The 27,096-nt window shown below is 40.3% G+C and overlaps 1 protein-coding gene across 9 annotated transcripts in view; it reads right to left on the minus strand.

Annotated features, from left to right (window-relative positions):
• The window catches only part of CALD1 (caldesmon 1), a 197,056-nt gene that overhangs the window by 43,411 nt on the left and 126,549 nt on the right, over positions 1–27,096 (minus strand). The window contains exon 1 of one of the 9 annotated variants that reach the window (XM_026841082.1): positions 9,154–9,427. The exons of the other annotated variants lie outside the window; for them this stretch is intronic. Within the exon in view, the coding sequence (XP_026696883.1) occupies positions 9,154–9,200 (47 nt within the window). The 5' untranslated portion in view covers positions 9,201–9,427. Of the gene's footprint in view, positions 1–9,153; positions 9,428–27,096 lie in introns of those variants that run through there. 9 annotated transcript variants of the gene reach the window in all.

Genomic DNA, 27,096 nt, shown 5'->3' on the forward strand with positions numbered 1-27,096 from the left:
CCAATCCTTCCAACACTGGCTCTTGCAGGACTTTGTCCTGATTCAAAGTCAATACACTACCTGTCTCACCTGCACTGCAAGACAGAGTGTTACAGGAAGACACTAAGACTCCTATAACAAGGCATTTGCACAGCAGATGGATCCTTAGAAATAACACCATAAGAGAACAGACCTTAGACTTGATTCAAACATGTTACAGTTCACACAAGTATCCTCTTCTCAGCATCCCATGGTAACTATTCATATACACATGCCAAGACTATTGCAATAGAGATGCAGTTGTTTACCCTTTTATGAAAGTTCTCACTGAACTTAAGTCATGCATCCTGAAAGGCACTGAGAGGGGCCAAAAACTGCATAGCAAATCTATGTTTAATAAACTTCTGTGAAAATATAACGTTTGGCAGGCAAGGATTTGGCAATGTAAACTGCAGAATATTTGGCACAATAAAGAATTAGGGCAAGCATAAGAGAATTTGAATTCCTGCTCACAAAGAGTGTGGTCCAACATGTTAATACAACTCAACTGACTGAGATTACTAAGTAAGAATATGGTAATCATCTGTCTGAAGAAGATAAACTTAGCAGCTATGAGGCAACAAAAGGGTCTGGGGATCAGCAGTCCTCCAAATTGGAAAAATAAGTTAATCCTGCTTTTAACTCAAGCTAACATGCTGGCAGTTAAGATGCTAAATATGGGATTTAGAAGGCTTCATTTGGCCCCTCTCTGATACAAGTTCCTGCATGAGATGTTTAAACTCCCTTGTACTTCAGTTCCCATCAGGCCAAAGCACAGGAACGTTCAGTTAAAAAAAAATAAAAATAAAATCATCCATTTGGGGCATTCAGAGGCTAGCACAACAGGTGTTACCTACCTTATAACAGTGTTATAAGACCAATTGGTCTAATGCAAACACAGGCATAAAACTTAACTCAAACACTAGCAATCCTCTGCCAATGAGGTGATCTTAGATGTACTTACAGGTGCTACTGCCAGCTCAAGATGAGTATGAGACTGAGTAACTGTCAGTGCTAGTGCACAGCTATAAGCACATACAGTTTTTCTGGACCCTTGCCCAAAGTTTGCTCAAAATACTCCCACAAAATTGCCAAAGGTTTGGAAAATTCCAGGGAAGGCCCCACTACCTACGTTAGAGAGAAAAACCTCCAAATGGTTTTCTCCTCTATTTCAGCTCCCCAGAAGCTTTTCCAGTTCCCTCTCCAATTTCTTCTCACATTCCAGGCAGCCCCTGTCACTCCTCATCTAATGGCATTTTAATGGGTGTCTCCATCTTCTTCCTCCACACCTGTGAGCCTTAAATTCTCCCAAGCCCAAACCTCCCTACTCTTGAAACACTATCACAGCCTTTTCAGGACTCAGGCCCTCACTGAAATGTTGTCATGCATTTGGAGAAGTGCTGGAAGGGACCTAGGCGCTGAACAGCACAATCTCTACTTACTATAATCTTGTGAAAACCATAATTATATCCTTTTTGGGAAAAGAAAACACATTGGTATGATTATCAGGGCAGAACAGCACAAGAAAAAACTAGTACACAGAGAATGAAACAGAAATAAATATTGTTCCATAGGTTCAGAGCATTCACCTTTTGAAGTTCAGGGGCTATAAGCATAGGACTGGATTGGAGGTACCAAGGCAGACTGTCTCCTACCTGATCACTCCACAGGGCATTGGGTGAGTTTGAAAGAGAGAGAATAATCCAGAAAATCCAATACAGAATTAACCCTGTGGCTATCCCAAAATGACAAAGGACCAAATGCAGCTTTCAGATATGCATAAGGCAGGAATATCTGTCTTCACTGTATGGGCTGCAAATTATCACTAATGCACCTTCTGTCAGTGGGAAGCTTTTAAGACCATATAGATAAGGACTGTCAGGAATACCCAGATAGCATTCCTACAGTGTTAAGGAAGCTTTTTAGCATGTTGGTAAATCTTGAGGAAAAGCTGCATTTGCAGAGAACTTCAAAACTGCTTTGCTACAGCCTTTATGGCAAATGTACCAGGAATTAGAAGACAGTCCTCAGCCTTAATCTTTCTAACTCAAGTAAAAGTTTAGCTAGCTTTGGAAGCAGATGTGACCTCTGCTGATTAGGCTTTGGGGCTTTTTCAAATCCTGAGAAAGGAAACTGCTGACATGATGTGTCTGACCATTCCTGTCCCAGAAGGAGGCAGATGACTACGGCCAAGATGTACAACACCACTGCACACACCCAGAATCTATGCCAGTGATTTCCCTCCAGCAGAAGTGCAATCCTAAAAACCTCCCGCTTCACAGAGGAAAGTTAGGTGTTACACAAATTACACAAGGCTATAATTCAACACTAGTTTAAAATGGGAAGCTACTTTTGAAGAAATTAGTATACAAAGAGAATATGGTATGGTTGGAACACATTTCATTTGGGCTTTGCAAAATATCATCTAACACAGTAGCAAGAGAGCTGAAAGGGAAGAACAAAACAAGGAAGGAAAGAAAGCACATGGCAAAGGACAGGCTGTAGCTCATGGGACGTGGAAAGCCAGGAACAATCTGAAAATGAACAGAGACTATAAATTTATAATATTTTTATAATGCATTTTAATAATTTTTTTTATAATGTTTATTTACATGTTCAAAAATTTGCAGGCAATTTGGCTATGACAAACTGAACAGAAGCCAAAATGTCACATCCTGTAGTGACAAGTGCATTGATCTCAAGAACACACCTCTAGGACAGGCCTCCACATTTCTTAAGAGTATTGGGGAAAAGAAAACAAGTGCATGTGGAGCACCTTTTCAAATTTTTGAAATGCACAGCATGACAGTTCGGAGATGTTTTATGAATAAGGTTTTAAGCTGTCTGGAACAAGAATCATCTTTTTTTTTCTGTAATACAGCAACCTTTACCTGGAGGACCCACAGCAATACCAGATCCTCCTAAGCAGAAGTATAAAGCAGATTGAAAGTGATCTAATAAAGATTCAGTGTTCAGAATCAAAACCACTTGCAGAGTTAATTCTCCTGGGTAGGCATGCCAGTTTCTGCTGGAGTTAGTCTTGCTCACAAGAATCTGAATATTTCTCACTGTTACTTACTCAAGGTATATGAAAAAGTGGTGGATGGAAATTTAAAAAATAAGACAACAAATTTAGCCAAGTACCTGATCTTCAAGAGAGATTCTGACTTCGGAGAAAAAGGGTCTAAATACAAATAGGCATCAGACAAAAACCCCCTATCAAACCCAAAAAAAGTAGTTGTGCACTTTTGGGAGTAGCCTGCTCCTAATGGTGCATCTGTATGTTTTGTTTAATGCAAACTTGTACATCCAATCCCTGCTACTAATGCTGTTTATTTTTCTTTTCTGGTTTATTACCATCCAAGTTTATCTTTCACATCCTTTGCCTACAGTAAGCTAACCTCCACAATAACAGGATATGTACTCCAGAATTACTATGATGGGCGGAGGGGGATAGGAAAAAATTGCTTCACAAATGACACAATCAAACTTAGAATACTCAAGAGAAAATAAATGAGTGAGTGACAGAGAAAATTGGGCATTTAGTGACTCTTATTCCTCCTACAGTCAAAGAACCACACCAGAGCACCAGGTGGGAAGGGGGGAGTCACTTTACATCACTTTTGGTCTTCCAGCCACAGCACAGAGTGAATTTAAGCAGCGCAGGTACTTGGCTTAATATTTTAGTTACCAAGAGACAGAGACTGAGGAAGGAAAGAATTTAAATACCAGCTTCTGCCCTCCCTTGAAACTTTGCTCATCATAACTCAGTTTAAAACCTGAGGAACTATACTGACCTTCAGATTTGAAGTCTGTATTTAAGCCTGGCATGCATTACTCATCTCTGGAATTCAATACGAGCCTTCAAAGCAATTTGAAAGAAAAACAGCTGAGCAATTTAAAGCATCGACTAAACCTTGTAGTTAGTACTTCTCTTCCATGATGGATTTTTGAGAAGAGAGAAACTGGATTGTAATACATTGGATTAAAGTGAGATTTTTCTGACAGCTTCACAAACTGTTTAAATGCTTTAGCTGTAGAACAACCCACATAGAAAACTGTGTTCCAACGTGCCCGCTGTTCCTTACAAAGGTGATTACAATATGGCACTGTTGGATTTGCAAAACCTTCTCATTACCATATCCAGTTTGTGTGTCAGAGGGAGATTTCATGGCAACAGTGAACACTTTTGAAAAAGAGAAGGAAGAGGGGAGGGAAAGGCAAAGGCGACTGTGGGGGAAAACCTCCCTGGCTATATCTACTCTGCAAAGGATTTGAACTGTAGAAAAGAGGAACCATGTCAGCAAATGCCAAACCAACGCAATACCTGCCAAACCGCACCTTATCCTTCTCAATCAGCAAAAAAAAATTATCCGCTGCCTGATTTCTCTTACCTCACCAATAAAGGGCTAGGTTTTTTTCCCTTATTAGGACAGTCTCCGTGCTGTAAAATTCTGGCTTTAATAATATGTGCTGCACATCAGCACAAAAATAAAGCAACTAATAAAAATAAAACACAGGAGGAGAATGAAAGGGCTGAGTCCTAAATTAAAAGGAAGGGACAACATCAGCTTAGTTCAGGCTCCAAAACTTGATCATAGATTTTATGAAAAGGAGAATTAAAATTGGAAGGGATAAATGTATGAAGGCTAACATTATACAGATATATATAATTATAAAATTGGCCCTGAAGCTACTTATACATGTAAGTAGCCTTACTGACATCAAGGAGACTTTTTTACTACACTTAAACGCTTAGATGGCTCAAAACATAAATAGAATGTCAGTACATGAGAATAGTGCAAAGAAAGCTTCTTTAATATTTAACAAAATAAAATGCAAAAGGAGTGAAAAGTTACAGTCAGGTCTCCATGTTTCAGTTATTTCAACAATTGATGGAAGTAGTTTTCTCAGTTGTATTTTCAAATGTATGGTTTTGGATTATCTAGTTTACTGCATCTACATTACATGGACATATATGCCTATATATATATATATGGACAAAAAAACACATAAGGCCTAAAATAATCACCCAGAACTTCCCTAGTTCTTTTGAACCTCCTTGTTTGGGAACAGGGTGGATGGAGGGTCTGGGACTGCAGATTTGGCAGGAAAGGGAAAGACGGGGGTATGAAGAAGCCGGATGAAGTTCTGCCACCCCCATCCCACACTGGTTGAACACCTATCCCAACAGTGTGGCTGTGGAGGAGATATCTGGGTTTAAGATCTGCACTAACAGTGAATTTTCTAGTTTTGCTGAAGCAGAAGAAAAAAAACCCTTGTCAGAGTGAAGTGATATGGAAAATGTTCAGGGCTGGTTTAATTCAGCCTGAAACAAGAAGGCATATCCTTCACCTAAGTTTTTTCTTTTAACTTTTTTCTTTAAAATGTAAGTCAATTTGAATCAAGAGATTAAAAAAAAGATCAGAAAGTTTTATTTCAAAAAATATTGCAAAGATGCAGCTCAGTAATTTCTTATTTAGAAAGTGTCAAAAAAAGGCATTTTAATTAAAAAAAGTATTTCCTCTTGTTTTCATTTAGATGAAGTTAATCTCAGAAACCTAACATGAAATCTCAACTGCTCTGCTCAGAACTCTCCCAATTTTTTTTGGTTTCGTTAAATTTACCTTTAAATCAGAAACAATTCTCACAGCTCATTTCAGGCATTTGGATTCAGAGAGCACAGTACCAGGTTGAGTCTGATGTCACGCACCACTGTCCTGGCTTGAACCCAGGCTTGGACAGGGTGGAGAAGTCAGCTTAGGGTTTTCATGAAACTCTCTGGAGTCACTTGTTCTCTGACCAAGTCTTAGAAATTTGATTCATGTAGAGTCATAACTTCAGACTCAGGTGGATTCCCAAAACTCCCCACAAATTAACCCAGTTCTGTGCTCCCAACACCCAATCCCTTGCTTATGCTGGAAAAAGAAAAGCATCTTTCACTGAGGCAAGAAGGCTGCAAAATCTGAGATGTTTCCTTATAGACCTGTTCCTTCTCTGCCATAATGTTTCTTCCTCTTTTGAGTGAGGATAATCTATCTCACTCAAAAAATGTTTCAGCTCTTCCAGTAAATTTCATCTGGCCCACGATGAGAAAAGTTCCTATATCTAGCAAGAAAATCTTGAACTGGACATTCAGTCTTCAGTAGCCACTGTCCCGGTTGATGTGTAAACCAGACACTAAAGCACATGTATTTCACTCAGGTGGTGACAACTAATATGGCAAGAACGCTTCACATACATGGAGTATTGTTACCACAGTGTTTAACATAAATATCTGTGTCCACCCACAGATAAACATATTTGCATCAAAACCACTCACCAACCCAAGTGTTTTGGACTTCATTCATAGATAGCAAGCACTGAAGTGCAACTTTTATATAAACATTGCAGCTCACAAATGGACAGGACATTGTAAGAGCAGTGACTATTTCTCAGCCCATGGTATATTGTCACTGTTGGGGAAGAGCCACTTTCAGAAATTGACTGACATCCTTAGCTTTCAAAATTGAGACTAACAGGCTCACTACTGGCTAACATCTTTGTGCACCTGGTCTTTAGTTACATTATGTCTATCTTATTTTACCTCAGTAAGGTAAAAGAAAGGCTTTTACAAATTAAAGATTCAGGCCATTACCCACAGAGGAACAGGAATGAAAAGCACAGCCAACAGAGAAGACCAGAAAGAAGGAAATCTATGGATTCAAGTGAAAATGAACAGCATCAACTTTTGGAGCACAATTAATCACGTAATATAGTGCTACCAATATTGCTGCTGTCTGTGGAGAAGCATCCTCTGTTCAACCCTTCTCTTCTCCTAACAAAACTAGCTGATTATCTTTCTTGAACATCCACCCAAGAAACAGAAAAGAGAATCTACAATATGAAGAAAATGCTGTGAAAGACTGAACTTCCAACAACCAAACTGCGCATTAATGATCTGTGAAGTTTGAACAAAAGTTATAATTTGCTGGAAGAAAATCTTCTACCTGTTGGCAAAAACAACTTCTGCTTTCCCTAGGAACTTGCACAGTAAACACCTTAGCAAAGTGAGACAATTCAATTCCTAAACATTTATTAAGCAGTCTTTATATTTTCAGGCCATCAGAATGATATATTGGCTACAATGAAAGCTTCTGCTTTTAATTTCTAGTGTATCAAAATCTTAACAGGGTTATATTAAGCTATTTAGCAATTAGATAATTTCCTACAAATACTATTACACTGAGAGCATAGAGTATCTCTAAATGATGCAGCTGAAATGGTCATATAAAGGGTGCATTACAGGACATTCGCAGGAAGTTAAAAATCATATTTTACCTCATTCAGAACAGTGCAATAACAGCCTCCTCCTTTTCCCTGGAGACTCTCCAGAGAGTTAACTTATAGGAATTTTAATACTTATTTCTTTTCCATTACAATCTCCTGAGAAGACATGAGCAATTGGAATGACTATGTTATGCCTCAGCCTGGGAAGGGCAGTATTTCATCATGTATTTCACTTTGAAGAAGCATTTGTGGGTAATGCTAAAGGTGTCTTGCCCGCTTTTGGCCTGAGGTCATGGAGATGTTTGTCAAAAGGGAATAAATCAGTTTCCAAATTTTGGCCACATATTTGATTTATCTTAAGAGTCCTCACCAAAAAGAGTTTTGCTTTTCTTCCCCAAATATGCTACTGTGAGTCTTGACAAAAGAAAACCCATGTCTTGTTTGTCAAGGTGTGTCTGCTCTTGTTTAGAAGCTGCTACAGGACACAAATTCCCAACATACAGGAAACCAATATTATAGTAGCTAATCATGCTTCGAGAGAAAAGGATTGAATCATTTTCACTCAGATATAATTTCACTCACTTCAGTGAACTTAGTTCTCATAACATAATTGCAGGCACCACAGCACACAGAAGCTAGTGCATTCCTCCCAGCAGTTGCTGAACACTTCGGAGATAAGCCAGGCATAAAGTTAGCACACTGATGGTTCCCTCTCTCACCCAAACGGGACTAGAGGAGAATCTCTCTCAGCAAAGATATTCAACAATTTCTATTTTTTTAAGCAAAACAGCCAGACCCTGACATCTAGCTAAACCAGCCTCAGTGCAGATCACTGCACTCGGCCAGTTCCCCACAGTACGCATCAAGGTTTCCACCAGTTATAGCAGCACTAAAGCACTCAAATCTCACCCACTTTTGCCCTTTCCCCTCCCTTGCTCTCTCTTTGCACTGGTTGCAGAGAAATCAGTGCTTTGCCATGACTGCTCCCCATTCCTGTACAGTAGTACAGGAGGGCTGGCTACCATGGCTTGTGGCTCTATTCCACCACAGACCAACACAAAACAAACCCATTTGACATACTCTTAGTTAAATTATTATTTCTTGCCCATTTTCTGAAATAATGATGAAGGATTTCATATTCCTGGAAGGGACTTCTTGGAAGGGCTGAGTTTCAGAAATTCCTGAACTCCCTCTCCCTCCAAGAGCACAGGATTTCAGGCTGGAAACTCCAAAACCAGGCACCCAGAAATTCCAGTTGCTTTTCAAAACCTGTCCCAAATGTTAAACAAAACCCTGATATAAATCACAGTATTTCAGTCATGTCCTGTTTCCCACCCCTCAACACAGAAAGCAGACAAACAAAACAACAACACAGGACCCAAATAAAGCAGATCATTTTTTGGTGATATTAAACAGGCTACTTGATTTTCTTCTCTTGCTTCCCTCCCTCATTCAAGGATGAATGTGCCATGAGGACTTTATTTACTCAGTGAATTCAGAAATCTGAGTTACGCAAAAGCTTTCACACAAACTATGAAACTTCTGCAAACATCCCATTAACAGAACTACAGTTAGCAACCAGTCCCTACAATATACACTTCTGCCACTGAACAAAGCAAATTAAATCCTGCAATTTAGGTAAGAGAAATGCATAAATGCAAAGACTTTCCCTTTAGACAATAGAGCACAATACAGCAAAAAGAGAAACAAAAGAACTCTCTCTGCATCCAGTGCTTATTCCCCAGTTCAACCAACTTCCCAACTCGTTACACGATTCTGTCCCCCTTTCCCATCACCATCCAACACTCCCTACACAACACCAAAAGGCTAATTCCATACAGATATCATAATAAATCGGCAACTCACTTGGAAAGGCTTGACAAGTTCTGCCTGCAGTATGATCTGCTGATCATGTCTGCAGCGTATGATTCAGTGCAAACTGCTGCCAGCTCTAGGGAGCAAATGGACAGATGATTAGGGTGTGGAATGAAATAATAAAAATGCCATTATCCTTTCAGGCATGTGAGACTTATTGGATGCTCTTTCCACCCCACAGGTTAACCATTTGGTCGGTCCTGTAGCTCCTGAAATGACACTCTCTATTTGCCTATTGTCAAGCTCATTATCTATCTTGTATCCTCCTCCCCTCCCCTTCGCCCCCTCTGTTCTGTGATCATATGTTGGTTTTTTTTTTTACTGTATTCTCTCTAATAGATCCTCTTATATGTCTGGGCCCTCTGTTACAGAAATTCTTGCAGATTTCTCAGCTGCTCAACTTGACCAACAAATGCTTGCTTCCCATTCAGCTTTCACAAGAATCGCTTCTGTTTAGGGAGCTTGTCTGAGCACCAAGCAGCCTGAGCACTGCACAGACGTGCCTTCACAAGTATTTGCTTGTAGGAAAGTCACATTCCAGCTAGCCGAGAGATGATGAGGGGAGAGGACCAAAATATAAAACAATGGTCCAGGAAACAGTCCTGCCTTTTGATCATAAATCATTGCCTAAGCATTATGTGGGCACTTGGATCCAGTCTTACTTGTGAAAGGTCAAGCTGGATCAGATAGCTCAGAAGACTGGAGGCTGATTACTGAACAGAAAAAAATCCAGGAAGGTAAGAAGTAGCTGCAAACTCAACTGCAGTCAAGGTAAAACCATTTTGTGTATAGCAAAGGGATTAAAAACAGGGTTGGAGCTAAATCCAACCTAATATACTCCCCTCAATATTTGTCCATCTAATCCAGTGAATGAGGCAGGAAATAGAAGTGCAAACAAAGTGATTTAAATGGAGGCACCATCAGTTACCATGATTTCACACACTTGGCTTTCATACGCCTTTAAACCTGCATATGTGAGTAAACTGAAACAGCTTACTGTGCAGTCCTGCAGCCATTCCGCCCCAGGCTCTGCTCTTGTTAAACCTCATAAATTACAAGGGTGGGTGTGGGTGGTACTCCGAAAGGAAATCTCTACTGCAAACTCGCCCTTCTGTGAGAAGTAGTGTGTGGGTTCAGTAGGTGGCACTCTTACCTTGAAGCGAGCACCAAGGCAACCCTCTCTGCCCGAAGCCATGGAGGATGCTGCATGTCCATCAACCTCGGCAGGTTTTTTTCAAAGCTTTCAAGAAACCAACAGCTGCACTTCTCTTTGGGCACTGATACTTATTTACGTTCTGCTCAAATCCTACGGTCAATAACAGCTTTTTTTTTTTTTTCCTCCAAAAAACTCCCTCCACAGTTTCAAGGATATAGATTTTTGTGAAAAGGTAACAGTTCTGTGCTTTCAGTGATTCCCATGCAAGAATGTACAAGCTCAGGGGCTTTGGCACACTCAGAAACAAGTCTGCAATACCCCAAGATGTTGCTGTTTCTTCATGTACAACTTCTGCAGACCCAGCCTCTTGTTCTAAAGTACCTGCAACCCCCCCATTTTTTAGTGTATAAAATATACTGGAATTCTGCTCTGGAGCAAGGAAAGGCCAATAGTGCTGATTGTAAAGGGAAAAAAATATGGATTCCATTTTTGTCAATGCAGAGAGATCTGCAAATGAGATGAGGGTGCAGCAGGCAGCCATCTCCATTTCTTTGACCTCAAGAGAAAGAGAGCATGTAAGGCAGTGTGAATGTGTAAAGTCCTTCAAAAACGCTGGTGAGAAGGGGATCATATTTACTCTTCCTGGAAAAGGCATTTCTACAGCTGCAGAATTACAGAAGCAGAATTCTTCCCTCTGGAAGAGCACTAATTAATCAGAGATTGTATTGCTGTTCTGCCAAAATACACATGTTAATCAGATGCCAGATGTAATGTTTATGAAACTATAAACTAGGTTCCAAGGCAGCCCTACAGATTTCTAATACAGGTCTGTATTTACTACTGTGTCACAGAAATTTTTTTTTCCACTTGAGTTCTACACTCTTTTCAATCCAACCTGGAATAGTTAGATTGCTGCAGTGCTCACAAACAAAACTTGCTTCCACGCAGGATAAAAATAAAAGCAAATTGACTATCCTCTAAAACAGATCATCTACATCTTCAAAGAATACTTACAGATTTTTCAAAAATCTGCCCCTACTGTCATGCAGATTCTGACTCTAGATGGCAAATCTGACCTATTTCTTGGGTCACTGGGAACAGAGGAAGCCTCTTGCACTTGTAGTAAACCTCAGAACCATCTTTAAATGTCCCACTTGGACTAGGACAGCCATAAAAATCCCAATTATTTTTCTTTGCTTTTCCAAATAATGTTTTGAATTATAAAAATCTGGAGGAGAACTTCACTCTAGATGAAGCACAATAGTTCACATGGTCAGCCTATTTTTTATTTGGAGCAAGGCTTCTAACACCAAATTGCATCTTCTTGCACATACCTCTATAGCACTAATGAGAATAGATGTGATTTGCCTACTGACTGAGCAGCAAGCAATGCTAGCCATGCAAGTCTATCCTCATGCCACCTATGCCTGCAAATGAAGACCTAAAGAAAAATAAAATGAACAAATCCCACTTCCAAACAGTATCAGCCTTTCTGTCCAACTGTCTCTAGTGTTAATCTGTGAGAGGTATCCTTGTCAACAACTGCTCGAAATACTCTGCAGGTTGGTATCCCACTATTAATTTGACAGCACTGCTGTTGATTTTTTTTTTTTTTTTTTAACCAAAAAACCTTGCTACAACCATGATTTGTCACATTTGTAAAGCTGCAAAATAAAATGTGCAATTCTGGACACAGGCATGTTAATCCACTGTGTAGAGGCAATGAACATACTGCCAAGTGGACCTGGGCTGACCTGTATGAGCAGTATGCAGTTGCACTGGTGAGTGCCCAGGAGGCTTCACCTTCAGCTGTCCTAAGAGCTGTCCCCATCATTTAAATCATAAGGCCCATTCAGCTGGGGAACATCACTGTTTTAGCAAGACCTACAGGGCCATTTTGTGATTCAGTCTGCAACACAAAGCAGGGCTCCGCCAAGGTCAACACATGCAATGCCAAGCATTCACATTCAGCTGGGTGCCGACCCAGCAGCTCCATCAGTTTACAGCAATGCAGAACTGACACAGTCAAGATTTTGCCATGCTTGCAGCCCCTTTAAAAAGAAGTGAGAAGAGGATCTGAGTTAGTTATAGATCCTTGCACTTAATAATCCCTTTATTATTTCAAATCCAAATGCTTGTTGTTTACTTTCTTCAGTAACCTGAGAGGGATACTCTCAGTACACTGTGGCCCGGAGGTATCTTGTACATGGAGCAGGAAGAGGCAAAACACCTTCCCCTAGACTATTTCAAAAACTCATATGGGCATCTAGAGCATGAAAAATGATAGGGGCAGGAATGCACACCTTGACCTGCTTGTCTTGTATGTTCTGGTGCTTCAGAGATTAGTACTTGGCTCTAGGACACCAAAACCCCTAAGGAAGACACTAGAAGGAGAAAAAAAACTAAGTAAACAAACACAAACTAAACTAGGGCACTTGAGAGGTGTCATTCACACCAATTAATTCAAGAATGGCTCTATAAAAATGTAGGCTCATCTATTACAACAATGGAAGGAACTACAGAGCCTTTCCTAGCTTCTTAACATTAAAAGCAGCAAAATAAGGAGGAGGAAGGAAAAGTGAGAGCTTTCCAAAAGGAAATTATTACTGGAAGGTTCCAGCGTCTACTCATACTAACAATAGGAATATGTCCAGAGGTTATCCAGAGAGCCACTTAATATTTTGTTTGTTATTTTTACTTTAACTATTCCTGCATGCAAGGCAGAGTTTTCAGTGAGCTTATCACAATAGCCTGTCAATCCTTTTTCTTTTGAAATTATAGTGAATTTAGAACCTGTCATAGGCACAAGCGTCACCCAGACCACGCCTTTCCATATGTAGCCTGTTTCTTTATGTACCTGTTTGTCAACAGCAGATTTGCTCTGCTGCTCACTGTTCTCATCCTGTTATTCAAATACCTTCATGTTCCTTTAGTTCTTTGTTTAGTCCTTTTCCAAGTTGAGACAATTTTAAAGTGGGCAGGCAAATAACTTACAGAAATACATCTGATTTGTTCAAGACGGTAAATAGCTCACCCTACACCGCCCCTCTTCTGTGCCACTAGTCTGATATAAGTAGGCAGACTTCTAGAGAACTTGCAAAGCTACTGGCATTTTACAAAATAGAACTCTGTTTTTTATGGAAATTCTAATGACATTAACATCTGCTCCTTATTTAAAGAATATTTTTAACTCTTCCCTCCCTGGGAAAATGAAGGATGCCACAGTCTCTTTCATGTTCTCACAGAGTAGACAAACTATGTTGGTTATTTTAAGGACTGTTCTGAAATGCCCTAATACAGTTCACTGCAGGGAACTCAGCATATGCATCTCACAGGGCCAAAAAGCATCTGTATTCGCCCTCCTATGAGATTTCACTCTGGAACACTGGCATGTGAGCAGGGACCTCATTTCACAGCTGAGCAGCACTTGGCATATTAAATCATATGCAGTAGGTAAAGTCTGGCAATGCATATATAAGGTCTTGGAGTAAATCTCTTGAGTACTCATAAAAACAAAGCTTCATCATCAAATAATGCTGAACTGTCTCTTACTATGTACTTTCTTTCCAGTCCAGTTTTAAATATCTCAAGTAATGGAGATTCTGCCATTTCTCAGTGTTAAGTCTTCTGCGCTCCTACAGGGATCACTACTAAGAAACCATCCTACGACTACGACATCTATTCCTCCCCTTATTTTTAGAAGGTAACTTGTAGTTACACCTACCTGGATGTCTATAAACAGCAGCAATGCCAAAAATTTTAATGTGTTCAGTTAAACTCATGAGTAATACTTAGATTGGAACATGTAGGTTTGGACATATGCATGTGCAAATCACAGTGTCACATGCACACAGTTTGCATGCTGACATGGCTACAGTATCAGGTAGCTAATGCCTTAGCAGACAATTTGCACAGACAAGTTCTGCATGATTGGAAACACAACCCTGTACACAAAAACGCAAAAGCCTGAAGCCTGAATTTGTAAACACTTGCAAAAATGTACTTCCAGATACTGGAGATCTGGATAGAGCCCGTGCATCACTTCGATGCCTGCTTTGCTGGGACAGGCTGGCCTTGGATAGTTTAGTTCTCTGCAAGGAAAAGAATTTAATTTTCTCTGACTGTCCTCAGTTCTTAAGGTATTAATATTACCCCGCTTCTCACATGGAAAAGTTACTGACTGCATGTATGGCTGTAGCAGTAAACAAAACAAACTCCAAGACAAGTGATAAAATTATATTCCAAGGAGAACTTCCACTGTAAATTGAAACTTGATTAGAAAAACATATTTGGTAGTGTTTGCATTCCCTATCAGTTACTTATGGGGCAAAGCACAATCCAGAAATAAAGCAGCGTAATATTTCATGGGTGTGATAAACTATTTCCACCAAAGCATAGCTTTTATTTTATGTCATGTTTTCACCGCTTTCAAATAAACATTACGATCCAAACAATAGTTTCCATATAACAGACAGGATATAGCTACCTTCTGGTCATTTGAACAACTGAAATGGAGGAAGCCGTATGAGGGAAGCATTCACAAAGGCTATCTTTACCTCCTCTCCCCATGCCTGGGCACTGTGACTGGTGAGGGACAGACTGTGGTCCCCTCCTGCTCTGATCAGAAGCCTCTTTTTCTCTAGCTGCCAGCAGCAGCAGAGGGAAGGGCCACTGTTTCCCCATTCACTTTTGCACCCATTCTTTTGTGTTTTATGCATTTCAGGGACACATGCCAATTCACACAGCAATAAAGAGCAATCTATTATTTTGGCTGGCAAATTTTAAAATTTGCTGTCTCCCATTTATACCTGAACTGTAGCTTGCTTGGAGCAATAACTGCTATTAATAAATTTCAGCTTTAGTAGTGCAAAGGATAGTAGTACTCAAAGCTCAGAAACCTGTGATCGGACTTGTAGGACTTTTGCTTATAGCCATGTAGGATAATACTTGCAGAGGCCACAAAACATAAAGTTGAATAAATAAGCTGCCAATAATGTAGATTAAAGTTCTCTGCCCCAACTGTTTCTGGCAATACTGAATTTCAACACTTTCAATAGCAGATTTTACACAAAAATTATTAATGTTACTTTTAATATATTAACAGGCATGCTCCAAACATTATTATGCACTCTAAACTTATCCATAAAAGCCAGAAAGAGCCACAGTGTGGTAGCTGTAATACAAACATAGAGTATAGATGCATCTCTAGATAAAACAGGTTATGCCTTGATTTTACTTGCTGAGTGGGCATGGGTGGAAGCCTAAGCCACAACTCCTTAACAGACACCCCAGTAAACTCACTAAGTGTGAAGCGTGGGATCTATTTACCCTTGTGTGCCACCACATACCAGCATCCACTGTCTTGCTTCAGTCTGAAGCCATGGTCCAAGTCCGGGCTTCAGGCTCAATCCTTCTCTGCTGGAATGGCTTATATAAATGTGTGTACAGGCACACATGCACGCAGCTCTGGAAAGAGAAGAGCATTTCCTGCTGGGCCAATTTATGGAGACGTTCCTGTACCAAAAGCTCCTATCTTATGATACTTTAAATTTTACTGGTGAACAACATCCAAGCCCTGGTCAGGATCTTGACTTCACAAACAACCCAATAAACTCAGCTAGCAAAAGCCATCTGAATTCCACTGAAGGCAGTGACTGCTCAACAGCTTAGCCACTTGAACAGCTCAGAGGTATTCAAAACACAAACCTCAAGTAGAAATACTCAGTTCGGGCCTTTCTTATCCCTGAACTTAGCTTAAAAATATGACATTGGAGCCTCAGGCCAGGACTGTGCCTCATTCAGGTTAATGAACGGTTATAAACCCCTGTCTGACTGGAGTGTTCGTTTTTAATTTCTGGTAACAGCCCTTAGGTGTTTTGGAAGGGGCTTTATTTCACTAGCTGCACAGGGATTACTGACTAACTGGATGCTCCCAAGAACTTTCAGAGAGCAAACAGTGTCAGTTTATTTAATAACTTTCAAAGTGAAACTAAAATCTTGTCCAAATCATGTCTCCTCTGATTTAATTAAAACACACCACATATACTGCACTGCTCTGTTAATCATTAACAAAGTTAACTCGAGACAGAAGATGAGTCTTTTATTTCCTTCAAAAGCCTCCAGAGAGTGGAAAACTTTTTAAAAATTCCCCAAAAAAAGACCAGTACAGTATGATTTCTGATAGAATGGTCAATATCTCAGTATGTTTTTTCCCCTTCTTCTGTATTTCTGATTCTTATAGGAATGCATCTTAAGGGAGAATTGGTTTTTGTTGGTTTTTATTTTCTTGCTTGGCAAAATACCTTTCCCAGATTTTCTAAATATTGCCTGGTGTTTGCGTCAATATGACAGTCATTGGGTTTGACAGGAATCAGATTGCTAAACCCACACAAAAATGCTTTGGAAATTAGGGGCTAGCTATATATTCAATTTCATTCAAATCCACTTCAGCAAACTGGCAAGGAGTGGATCTGAACCATCCCTGTTATCCCTTAACTTCTGTGGTACACAACAGAGATTTCTTCATCATGCTAATCTCTATCCTAACTTTTAGACTCACAACTCCCACTGTCTGAGAAATCTCCCTAGCACTCCAGTCCCAAGTCATTTTCACTTTTCAAGATGACATAGCAACCCATGAAACTTACTCTCTCTGTGAAATAAGCCTTTCCAACTTCTTCCAGGCAGGAACCAAATAGGAAACTAAACACTGTTATAAGTGTAACACTTTGTGGACTATTCAAGAAACAGGATACATCTAACATCTATTTTTTCCCAACAGTTCTTTTTTGAAGGAGGCACAAACAAAACAAAACAAAACACCCAAACAGAAAAGGTTTATTTCTTCACTTTCTTCAGGTTTTAGGGAAATCTAAACACAAAATCTTCCAGTCTTATCAGTACAGTTGTTACCTAATGGGGTTTCCCTCTTGAAAGCAACAAAGGGTCAAGGCTGAACACTTCCACAAGGCCTGTCATGTCAGATCAGGACAGCACTCTGTCATGGCTGGATTCTTGCCTCCAGCCATGGCTCATGTCTAATGTTTTAGAGGAAAGCAATGGAAAAAGAGAAGAGGCAAACCACACTGCACCTGGTCCATTGAGTAAAGCTCTCCCTGCACAGCAGAGTTCCTCTCTGCCCCCTGCAGGCAGGCAGCCGGTGCACTGCAGGGTTTGGTGTTTTTTTTTTTTTAAACCCAACCATATTTTTTCTTTGTTATTTCTCTGTATATCCAAGTGCTAATACTGCAGTGAAGTACCTGAAGTTTATAGCAAGAACAACTCTTTAATGCACTGCACATCTACTTCCTAGTTTCTCCTGGAAAATGTCTCTTGGGTAACACCTTACACTATCAGGATAGGCCAGGTCTGAGCAGACTGTCAAGACCATGATTTCTTCCCATCTACACTGTACACCCTTAATCCCACGTTAAGGGTGACCTGTCTGGGTGACCTGTCTGCAGAAGGACAGTCCAGTGTGGTCGAAGCTCCAGACCTCATCCATGCTACCCAGATGCCCTGGGTGGAGACAAGTGCAAGGACCATTACAAATGACCACCCCAGCTCAGCACCTCCTAAGCACAGGCCAGCATGGCCAGCAGCAGGCACCATGGAGACTTGGACCACAGGCCTAAATACTTTAGAGTCTGAACCATTAACCAGAGAGGTAATGGTATGTGAGGAAAGCCTCTCAGCTCTGATCTTCTGCTGAACATGCTTAAGCCCCCAGTACCTATGCATAGCCTTTGATCCCCCCTCTCAGCAGAAAACCATGAGCCACTCAGGAGGTAGACCCATGGGAGGGAAGAAGAGGGGCAGCTGCAACCCCTTACACTGTACATTAGTTGTTTTGCTATTTTTCTAGGTCTGTTTTGATTTTCATTTTTAAACATCTTATACATTAAGGTATCCATGAAAAATGCATTTATAAACAAACATCTGTGGAGTGATCTCCATTTGAAGACAGTCTTCAGATTGTTCATGGACTTAGGAAAGCTTCTTCACCACTTGAAGAAATCATCCCTCCATCAGCCCAGCAGCCAGTGACTGAGGGATGAAGTGGCACCAATGTGGGTGACAGGTGAAGTCCCCAAACTGCAAGCCAGCAACTTGAGCATGCCTTCCTATCACAGCAGGGTCACATCCCTCCTTCAAAACCTACCACCATCACAACACCCTAAAGCTTTCTTAACACTGATTGGAGAGATGAGTCACATGATGAGGGTAACCTCAGAGACACCTGAGCAGGAATAGGGTGGCATGCGTTCCTCGCCTCTTCTTTTCTGTAGGCATAACACAGGAGTTTGCGTGAGGATGTTGACCATGTGCCTAGGTAAGCATCCAAGCAGTTTGTCAGGCGGCTGGGTAACAGGGTGAGAAAAGCCTCACAGATCTGATAGTAGGAAAAGCAAATGTATGTGTTCACCTGTGTTTAAGAGAAACTGATAAATACAGAATTGTTTCCTTCCCACAGTCTTTAAAGCCCAATTACTGGACCACTCTCACAAGGATCAGCATCCCTGTACAATTCTCCTGGATCTCTCATGTCACTGCACAATGTTCTTTGGGACTTGACTTGGGTATGAAAATTCACCTTCCCCAAACTTGCACTAGCCAGTAAAGCTTTTTTGGCATGCTACAAGATGGTGAAGAAAGTGCCTGAACTTCAGCTGTTCTTTCACTAGGCAAAGAACAGGCAAATGCCCTTCACTACTACTGAACATAAAAGAAGCCTTTATCAGCTCTCACCGACTGGGATGGCCTTGCATCCTCTGCAATCTGTCACTAACAAATAGTCTCCCTTTTCCATTCAAGTCCTCATAGTCAGATGGAAAAACTGTCAATAAGTGGCTTAACAGACCTGTAACCTTTTCCCAACAACAGCAGACAGACTTGTCTTCAAGGATATTTAAATAATGTAACTACCAAAAGAGTCAGTAGCAGTCCAACTTGCATAGAGAAATATCGACCACCAGCTACAAAGAAAAATAATTTTCATTTTCAATTGGAAAACTTCACCTCTGGATCTGCCAAAAGCTGCAGCCTGAGCTCTGGAGCCGTGGCTATAGTTTCATAACGACGTTTTGTGCCCTGAGAGAAAGCTTCAGAGCATCACGTTTTATGAATAAACTTCATGGGATGGGAAGGATTCCAGGAACTCCTCCTCCACAGGCTCTTACTGGATTTAGAGGTTCTGGAGTGATTAATGCATATGCAGTATTACAACCTTCCTCCTAAATAAGCCATTATAACAGGAACTTGCCCTTCCAATCTAAACAACTTATGTTCAGAAAATGGGCATTTTCTATCACTCCAAAGTGCATGTAACTGGAGACAAACCTGTTCATAGAGCACCAACTTGGCACTTAACTTCTGACCAACATTTCAAGGTTTTCCTCACTAAAACAGCCACCAGAAATTTAAATTCATTAAAACTCTTCAAAACTATTAAAGTCATGTTTCCAACAAACATTTCAGAAAAGTATGCAAGAGAGAAATCAGAAGCATTTCCAGAAACCTGGCAGAGTTTCAAATGCTTCTAATACTTGAGAACAATTTTTTTTTTTTTTAATAATTGCAGCTTTTTCATCAGCATTCAGTCATTTACACTGAAACTGCTGTGAAATTCTGAGCTTAAAACTGAGCAAGGACTTCAGGATTTGGCCCTGTAGAAAGCAGAAAAATCCCATCACTGCAACTGCCAAGGTAGAGCCTAAAAGCAGAATGGAAGCATTAAACTCGATTTGTTGCAGTCTGCCAACCAGTAAGCTATTGATGAGATGTTCTATGATAAAACGTAGCTCTTTTGTAATGTTGGACGTTTGAAAAGACCGTTTCAGGCTCTGATAAGCCAGATGCTATCTCAGCAAGGGCTGTGAAAAGCCACCAAAGAGCTCCAAAATCAATCAAGGATCTTTGGACTTTCCCAATGTGTTTAGAAAGGGGAAAAGGAGCCAAGATGCAAACTTCCGGTCTGCTCATTAAAACTGCCAAGGACAATGATACCAGTGCAAAGTACACTGCGAATCAAAGCCAGACAGATCTTGGGTGAGCGTTTCATTGGTTTGTGTCTATCATTGTGACAGCACAGGATTCCTAACAGGCAAGCAGGCTCCTTCCTTGCAGCCAGGTTGGGCAGCCCGTCTGAGAGCAAAGGTCTTACTGAGGTTGCGATTCCAAGGGGATGCTGCCCGCAGGACGTCCTGCTCCCTTGCTCCTCACCTACATATCCCAGCCACCTGTCCTCACATACAGCAGTGTGTTGCAGCCCATGCGGCAGGAAAAAAGTACCCTGACCCCACATGGTGGGAGTCTGGGCATTTATGCAACTAAGGCAGATGGGAGAAATTGCATGGGCTTCACCCTGCACTGGGGCTCCACAGGCCTCAAGCAATGTGGAAGGGACCAACAGCAGGTCCTGCCTTTCCAAACACCATCATGGACAAAGACTCCTGCATCACTTGATGGGATTTAAATGAATATTTGCAACACTTGAGATCTTATACAAAAACAGCTGACCTAGACCAGTTCTGAATCCAAAGAACAGTAGATAGCAGACATTTTGGGAGTGTAAGAAATTGTACAGAAAACAAGCATAGTGTGATCCTTCACTGGTATTTTATTCCTATCAGTATTATTTAAACATGCATTCCTCTTAAATGCAATCTCTTTCCAAAACCCAGCTCTGTCCACACCCTTCTATTTGAATCCCAAATACATTTTTAAAAAGTGTACTTCTCAAAAAACAAAACCTAGACAATATACCTCTCAAATAACCCAATCAAATTATGGGATGTTTTCTTTCTCCATTCTTCCTTAGGAGGAAAAATATGAAAAATAATAATGCCTAGACAGGAAAATATTTTTATATTTACATTTTTTTAATTTACAAAATCAAAATAGGGACACTTTTTGAAACATTATAACCTTTTTTGGGTTTTTTCCCCTCTAAAATCCTTCCAGAAAAAAACTCTTTGATAAAACATGACATTCAAGAGATACAAAATTATTTGGAGAAAGTCAAGGGAAATTAATTCAGCTGGGAAGATAAGCCTGATCCTTAACTCACTTTGCTACTACTGATGCACATGACACGTTTTAAGAGATTAAATGTGGTTCTGAGAGGAGTACCTTGCATTTTTATTTTAAAACTCTACATTTAGTTGAAACAAAAGATAAAGAAAATGATCCTTTGATGAACAATGAACAGGGTCTAGCTTTAGGCATTTTCTTATCAAGATGGCCATGTTCAGAACCCACCCACCAACATACCAGAAACCACAGCAGGCAAATGCTACGAACAAAGGCATTTCCTGTGTTCTGATTTTCTAGCTGAGGGCCAGATATTTCAGGATCCTTCCTTAAAAGCACTGTTAAAGGAGTGGGTGTTCAGAGCCTTGCCCAATCTTGCATGGTCTATGTAAAGACTAGGCAGCTTCCCATTCATATGCTCAGCATCAAACAGGCAGTGGTCTCTTCCCTTATGCCCCAGTGAAGAGAGGGCACCATCACCTTATAAGCTACAATTTCTTAAGTAGCAATTACTGAGGTCCCCATTTGTGTGATGTGCCAAAATATTGCAATGAAAGGAAGAACAAACAGTATTTTTAAAAGCAAACAGCAGCTGAAGGGCCGAGAGAGTACACTGTGGTTTACTTCAACCTACAGCACGTGCTACCTACACCAATTTCAACAAGTTACTTCTAGCTTTCTCTCCTATAATCTTTAATATATAATAGGATAATTACTTACGTTGAATTCTCCAAAAGCACTTACACCTCACTTAGAAGTTAAACACTGTTTCAAAAGTAGGAGTTAGAACCTTATTAAAAGGTTTTCTGTCCAAAAAATTTCTACAGGCAAAAATTCTGAAAGCTATAAAAAGTACTAAGTCCCTGCCCAACAAAACAACCAAAACAAGTACACACTCGTAATTCTGAGCTTGTTAATACTGAATAAAGAAGGGTAGCTTTCATCCAGAGGTGAAACACACAAAGTTCAGCTGCAATCTGCATGTGCAACTATCAGACAGATCAGAGATAATTGTACAGTGTGGCTGGCTAGAGATATATGAAGCGCTTTTCATGTACATGTACTCTATCCATGCTTATAATAGTAGCCCCTGCACATACAATCCGTATTATTTTATGTCAGTCTGGCATATGTCATTGTACCCACCTGTCTACAAAAATGAAGCACAGAGCAAAGAAGAAAAACCTGTTATGGTAAAAATCCACCTTCAATATGCTAAATTGAATTGCTAGAGCATCTTTAATTCTGCAATCTTTGCCCTGTGCATTACAGTCCTTTGCTACCTGATGAACCCAGATATATACAATATGGTGGATTGGAAGAATTGGTAATAAGGAAAAGACACAGACACGGTTCCTCTATCCATTGTCTTTCCATGGCAGTGTCATTTAGGGCAGTTCATTCACAGAAGTTAGCTCAAAGCAACAGCTTTTTTCCTATCGACTTAAGACAACAGTGGGATCAGAAAATAACGCACTCTTAAATGGTGGCAAGCAGATCTTGAAACCAAATGTGGAAAGTCTATTGAATTCTTTAACAATATAATTAAATTCTGTTAAGGAAATTAGTAACTCTACATGGAAAAAACCTGATTTGTTCTCATCTTTTGAATGCATCTAAACACCAAGTTCTTGGCTGCATATGGTCACAGCCAAGCAGAGAACTCTAAGCCTGTTTGGACTATTTACCAGCTGAATAAATTTACGACCCTGAAAGGTTAGGATACCTACACACATTTTGTCCCAGTCAGTCCCAAAGTTTATGTTTAGAGTCCACTACTTGCCATGTAGACTCACACTAAGATCTAAGAACAGCAACTGAGCTTCTCTGGCTCTTTGCATTCGTGGAAGGAAGAGCTACGCTGCCAGCTGCAGCAAAAGCAAGCAGATGGATGGCCTCATCACCCATAAATAGGCACACCAGCTCAAATGCTGGCAGCAATGGTATGGCTGAGAGCAGTCTCAGGTGGATCAAGTTCTTCTGGTTTGGGTGATAGATTTTATCACTTTCCCAACAGCTAGCCTGAAAGAGTACACAAAGGATTTTATTAATTCTTTAACCTCCCTATATTCCAGCATATGCAGCAGTTTCTCTCTGCCTGTTTTAAGAAGGTGTTATTGATGGTGAAGAGCAACAGTGAAGAAAGGTACTCCAGTTTGGCCTATATTCCACACCCCGTGGTGTCAAATCACCTTGCAGTAATCAGGTGCTCCAGCTCTTGTCTGTGGGTCTATTTTAGCCCCAGTTTAGACCAACTGTGCTCCTCTAACTATTTATCCAGGCAACCAGATGTAGTCCATGTGATTTCAACCTCTAAATGGTATTCTCAGAAACAAATATCACCTGGTATCTCCAGTTCCCCTGAAGCTGGATGACAAGTGTACCCAGGGTAAATATTCTAAGGAGTATACCCAAACCTGGGATCTCAAATAGTTGGTTGTGTTCATTCACTTTCTTGTATCTAAGGCAGAAAGAGAAAATCATCCTTCCTCTCCCTGCTTTGGCTTTTTTTGGCTAAAGTACTAGCCATACAAACAGAACAGGTTATGATGGACAGGCAGGTATTAATTATTTAATCACTGGTTTCTGTCCACATCTGCCCTATACTGATCTTGGCTCCAGCCATTCTATAGCATTAAAAAAAAACCAAAACCAAACACAACAGAAAGCAAGAGTTAAACAAAGATTCTTTAAGTACTAGCAAAACATTTAGATTGAGGCTCTCATTTGTGCCCTTTAAAGCCATAATTTTAAAAAATGTTTATGCAGCAGAGGCATTTCTCCTACACATAAAAATTCTTGAAAAACAGGAAAAGGAAATTAACATTTCCTTCGAAATTAACCACTGTTGGCAGAGTCTTGAGTCTGTTACTGTGACACTCTACCGTACCTTTACCTTTGTCCACATTTACAAGGTCCTGCATTTAATTTTGAAGTTAAGCTACCCATAAGATTTGAAGGGAGACTAAACCAATAAATTTTTTTTATATCAAACAAGTTTTTTAAAGTATTTTTAAATTACTATTAAATCACACAGAACATTATAAACAAATGTAGTCACCAAGACTGTATTTTCATAATTCAACACAGAAATTTAAGAAATTTGTAATGTCTCACCAAATGCACTAGAACAGCATAGCCAGGCATCCCCTTCAACACAGACAAGTCAGCAAAATTTCTTTTGTTCTGACATTTTTTTCTATTCTCTAGCAATTTCTATCCACTGCATAGTATGCTGTCAACTTGCTGTATTATGGGAAGGAAGATTCCCCACGCTTTATGCCTCTTCTAGCACACCTGTGCAGTGCCAGAAATCATATATTCTCCATACTTTCATCAGCGGAATTAATTAGTGCCTGTTTTGATCAAAACAGGCTGAACAGACTAAAATTTAACTCTAATCTTGTGCAGATTTCCTGCAGAAATGCAAAAAACCATCTGGCCCAGACACAGCAAAGCTCTTCAAAACTTCCTTAAATCCTGTTGACAGCAATCAGTCTGTACATGTCAAGTGTTGTAGCCCACACAGATGGATTAGAAGCCACCACATAAATTCTGAAGACATCCTTACCTAGGGAAAAATCCAAAGATGCACACATCTACTTCTGCTATTAAAGTGCTGATATTTTTACAAGAGTAAAAGGCTCAATCTGGATTAGCAACAGCAGCGGAAGACTTTTAACAGACTTCTAGACTGTGCTGATGGGACCACTGCCATGTTGGCAACGGGAACACAAAGGATTGTAGGGATAAACATACAAGCTATTACAGCTCATCCTAAAGAGATAACACTAACCAAGTAAAGGATTTCCCCTTCACCATATAGACTGGGCACAGAAGAATACCTGTAGCACAGATTCTTATCCATAAGTGTTATATAAATCATTACCAGCCCTAATTGCTCTTGAAGGAGCAGTGGCTATATTTTCTGAGCACCGAGCTATGCAAGACTGTCCCTGACAAAGATCAAGCCTAATTCAATCTTTGTGCGGCTTCAATGATGGTAGTGTCTCCAGGCAATCATGTCCTGCATTTACTTCATGGAGAGGAGCCCAAAAGCAACTCCATGGACATGGCTCTTTGTTTACAATGCACTTTTCAATACTGAGGGATTAGTTGTATTTTCATGTACAGATGACCATGTCTCACTTGAATAGAAGGTCCTTTTAGCAACAGGTTCTTTTTTCAGTGAAACTGCACCAAATTTGTTGTCCTGTCATTCTTTGAAAACAGTCACGTATGGTCTCACAATTTTTAAAGACAAAATACATTCCCAGACGTCCTGGATAGAGGACAAAGAAAATCAGATAGAGAAAAATATGAATTAAGAAAACACCATGAGTTTTACAGCTGGTCATCTTTCCCCTAGATTGCCATTCCTCCACCCACAGTGAAGTCACCAAAGGCACATTACAGCTTTTTCTCTGATAACACTAATTCCTGGGAGGATGATCGTGAACTAGACATGGAGGACTACGGTGCTGAGAAGATAGTGGGGAGGGAACAGAGGGAACACAAGGAATGAAAGCACAAGACATCTCTGAGAAGACCCTGTACCCCTACAGATATGCTAATTTTTAATTTTACACCACTTTGGATTCAAAGCCCCTTAAGAATATGTGTAGAACACCAACATCAAAGAAATTCTGCAATTACAATACTGTCTCAAGTTCTGAGAGAACAGCCCAAATGCCTTTTACTTCTACCTCACAACAAAAAAAATTTAAGATACAAAACAGCTCAATGCAATGGGCCTAAAAATGGCATCATGTTCCATGGATCAAGTCTCATAAATTCTGTGTGCAGTAGCAAAATCCCACACAAAATTCTGCTGGGGCATTTTCATTTCCATGAGTGCAGTCCTGCTAAGCGAGATGGATTCTGTTATGATTACTGTGACCTTGAATATTATGTAACTGCAGTCTGAGAGATATGTTATTGTTGCAAAAAATTTCATGTAAAAAAAAAAAAAATTAGCTCCTAATGTCCATGACAGAAGGGGGAAATTTGATCTACTCACATTCTAGACAACAGAGAAAGGAGAAAAATACTAAGACTGAATAAAGTCGTGGTTTCATCAGATAAGAAAGGCAAGGTAACTGCGAAATAAATCATTTGACTAAATCCCATAAATTGAGAATGTGAGAAACTTGGTGGTCTGTAGCCAGGTTTTAGTGGACACATTACACCTGGCACACCTACAAGCTAACGCAGCAAAGCCACTTCTCACTCAAGGTTATGGCACACGCAGAAAACTTCCATTCATGACGCACCCTGCCACCTTCGGCTTGGGAGTCAAAACGTCAGCGTGGCTGTGATCCATCACCTTTCTTCTTGCTGACCTCCAATGGTTTCTGGCCTCTCTACTGGAATAGTATAGCCAGTAGTGACTCTGGGTAAGGCATGAAACAGTCCTGCATCCATCTGGATGCTGCTGTTCCCCCCGGGTTTTGCCTTCAGAGGTACAGTAACCCCAGGGTAGCTGAACTTACTACACACTGTTACTGTACCTTCCAGGGCTCTTCCTCAGGTGGACCGTTGATGTTTTTCAGCACAGACCTTCCAAGACTACAAAAATCTGTCTGGGGTAGGTCACAAACTGCCTTTGGGCAGAAGACCCTGCCCTTTGCCTGTCTACTTGACATATACCAGTTTCTCCAGTGAGGAGTAGCAAAACATTCAGCCTCTCTCCAGTCACCAAGCATGTTTTCCTAACATTTACAAAGTCTTGAAGGTCAAATTTTCTA

The sequence above is a fragment of the Athene cunicularia genome, assembly GCF_003259725.1.
Source record: "Athene cunicularia isolate RWA chromosome 1 unlocalized genomic scaffold, athCun1 chr1_part2, whole genome shotgun sequence".
Lineage (NCBI taxonomy): Eukaryota > Metazoa > Chordata > Aves > Strigiformes > Strigidae > Athene > Athene cunicularia.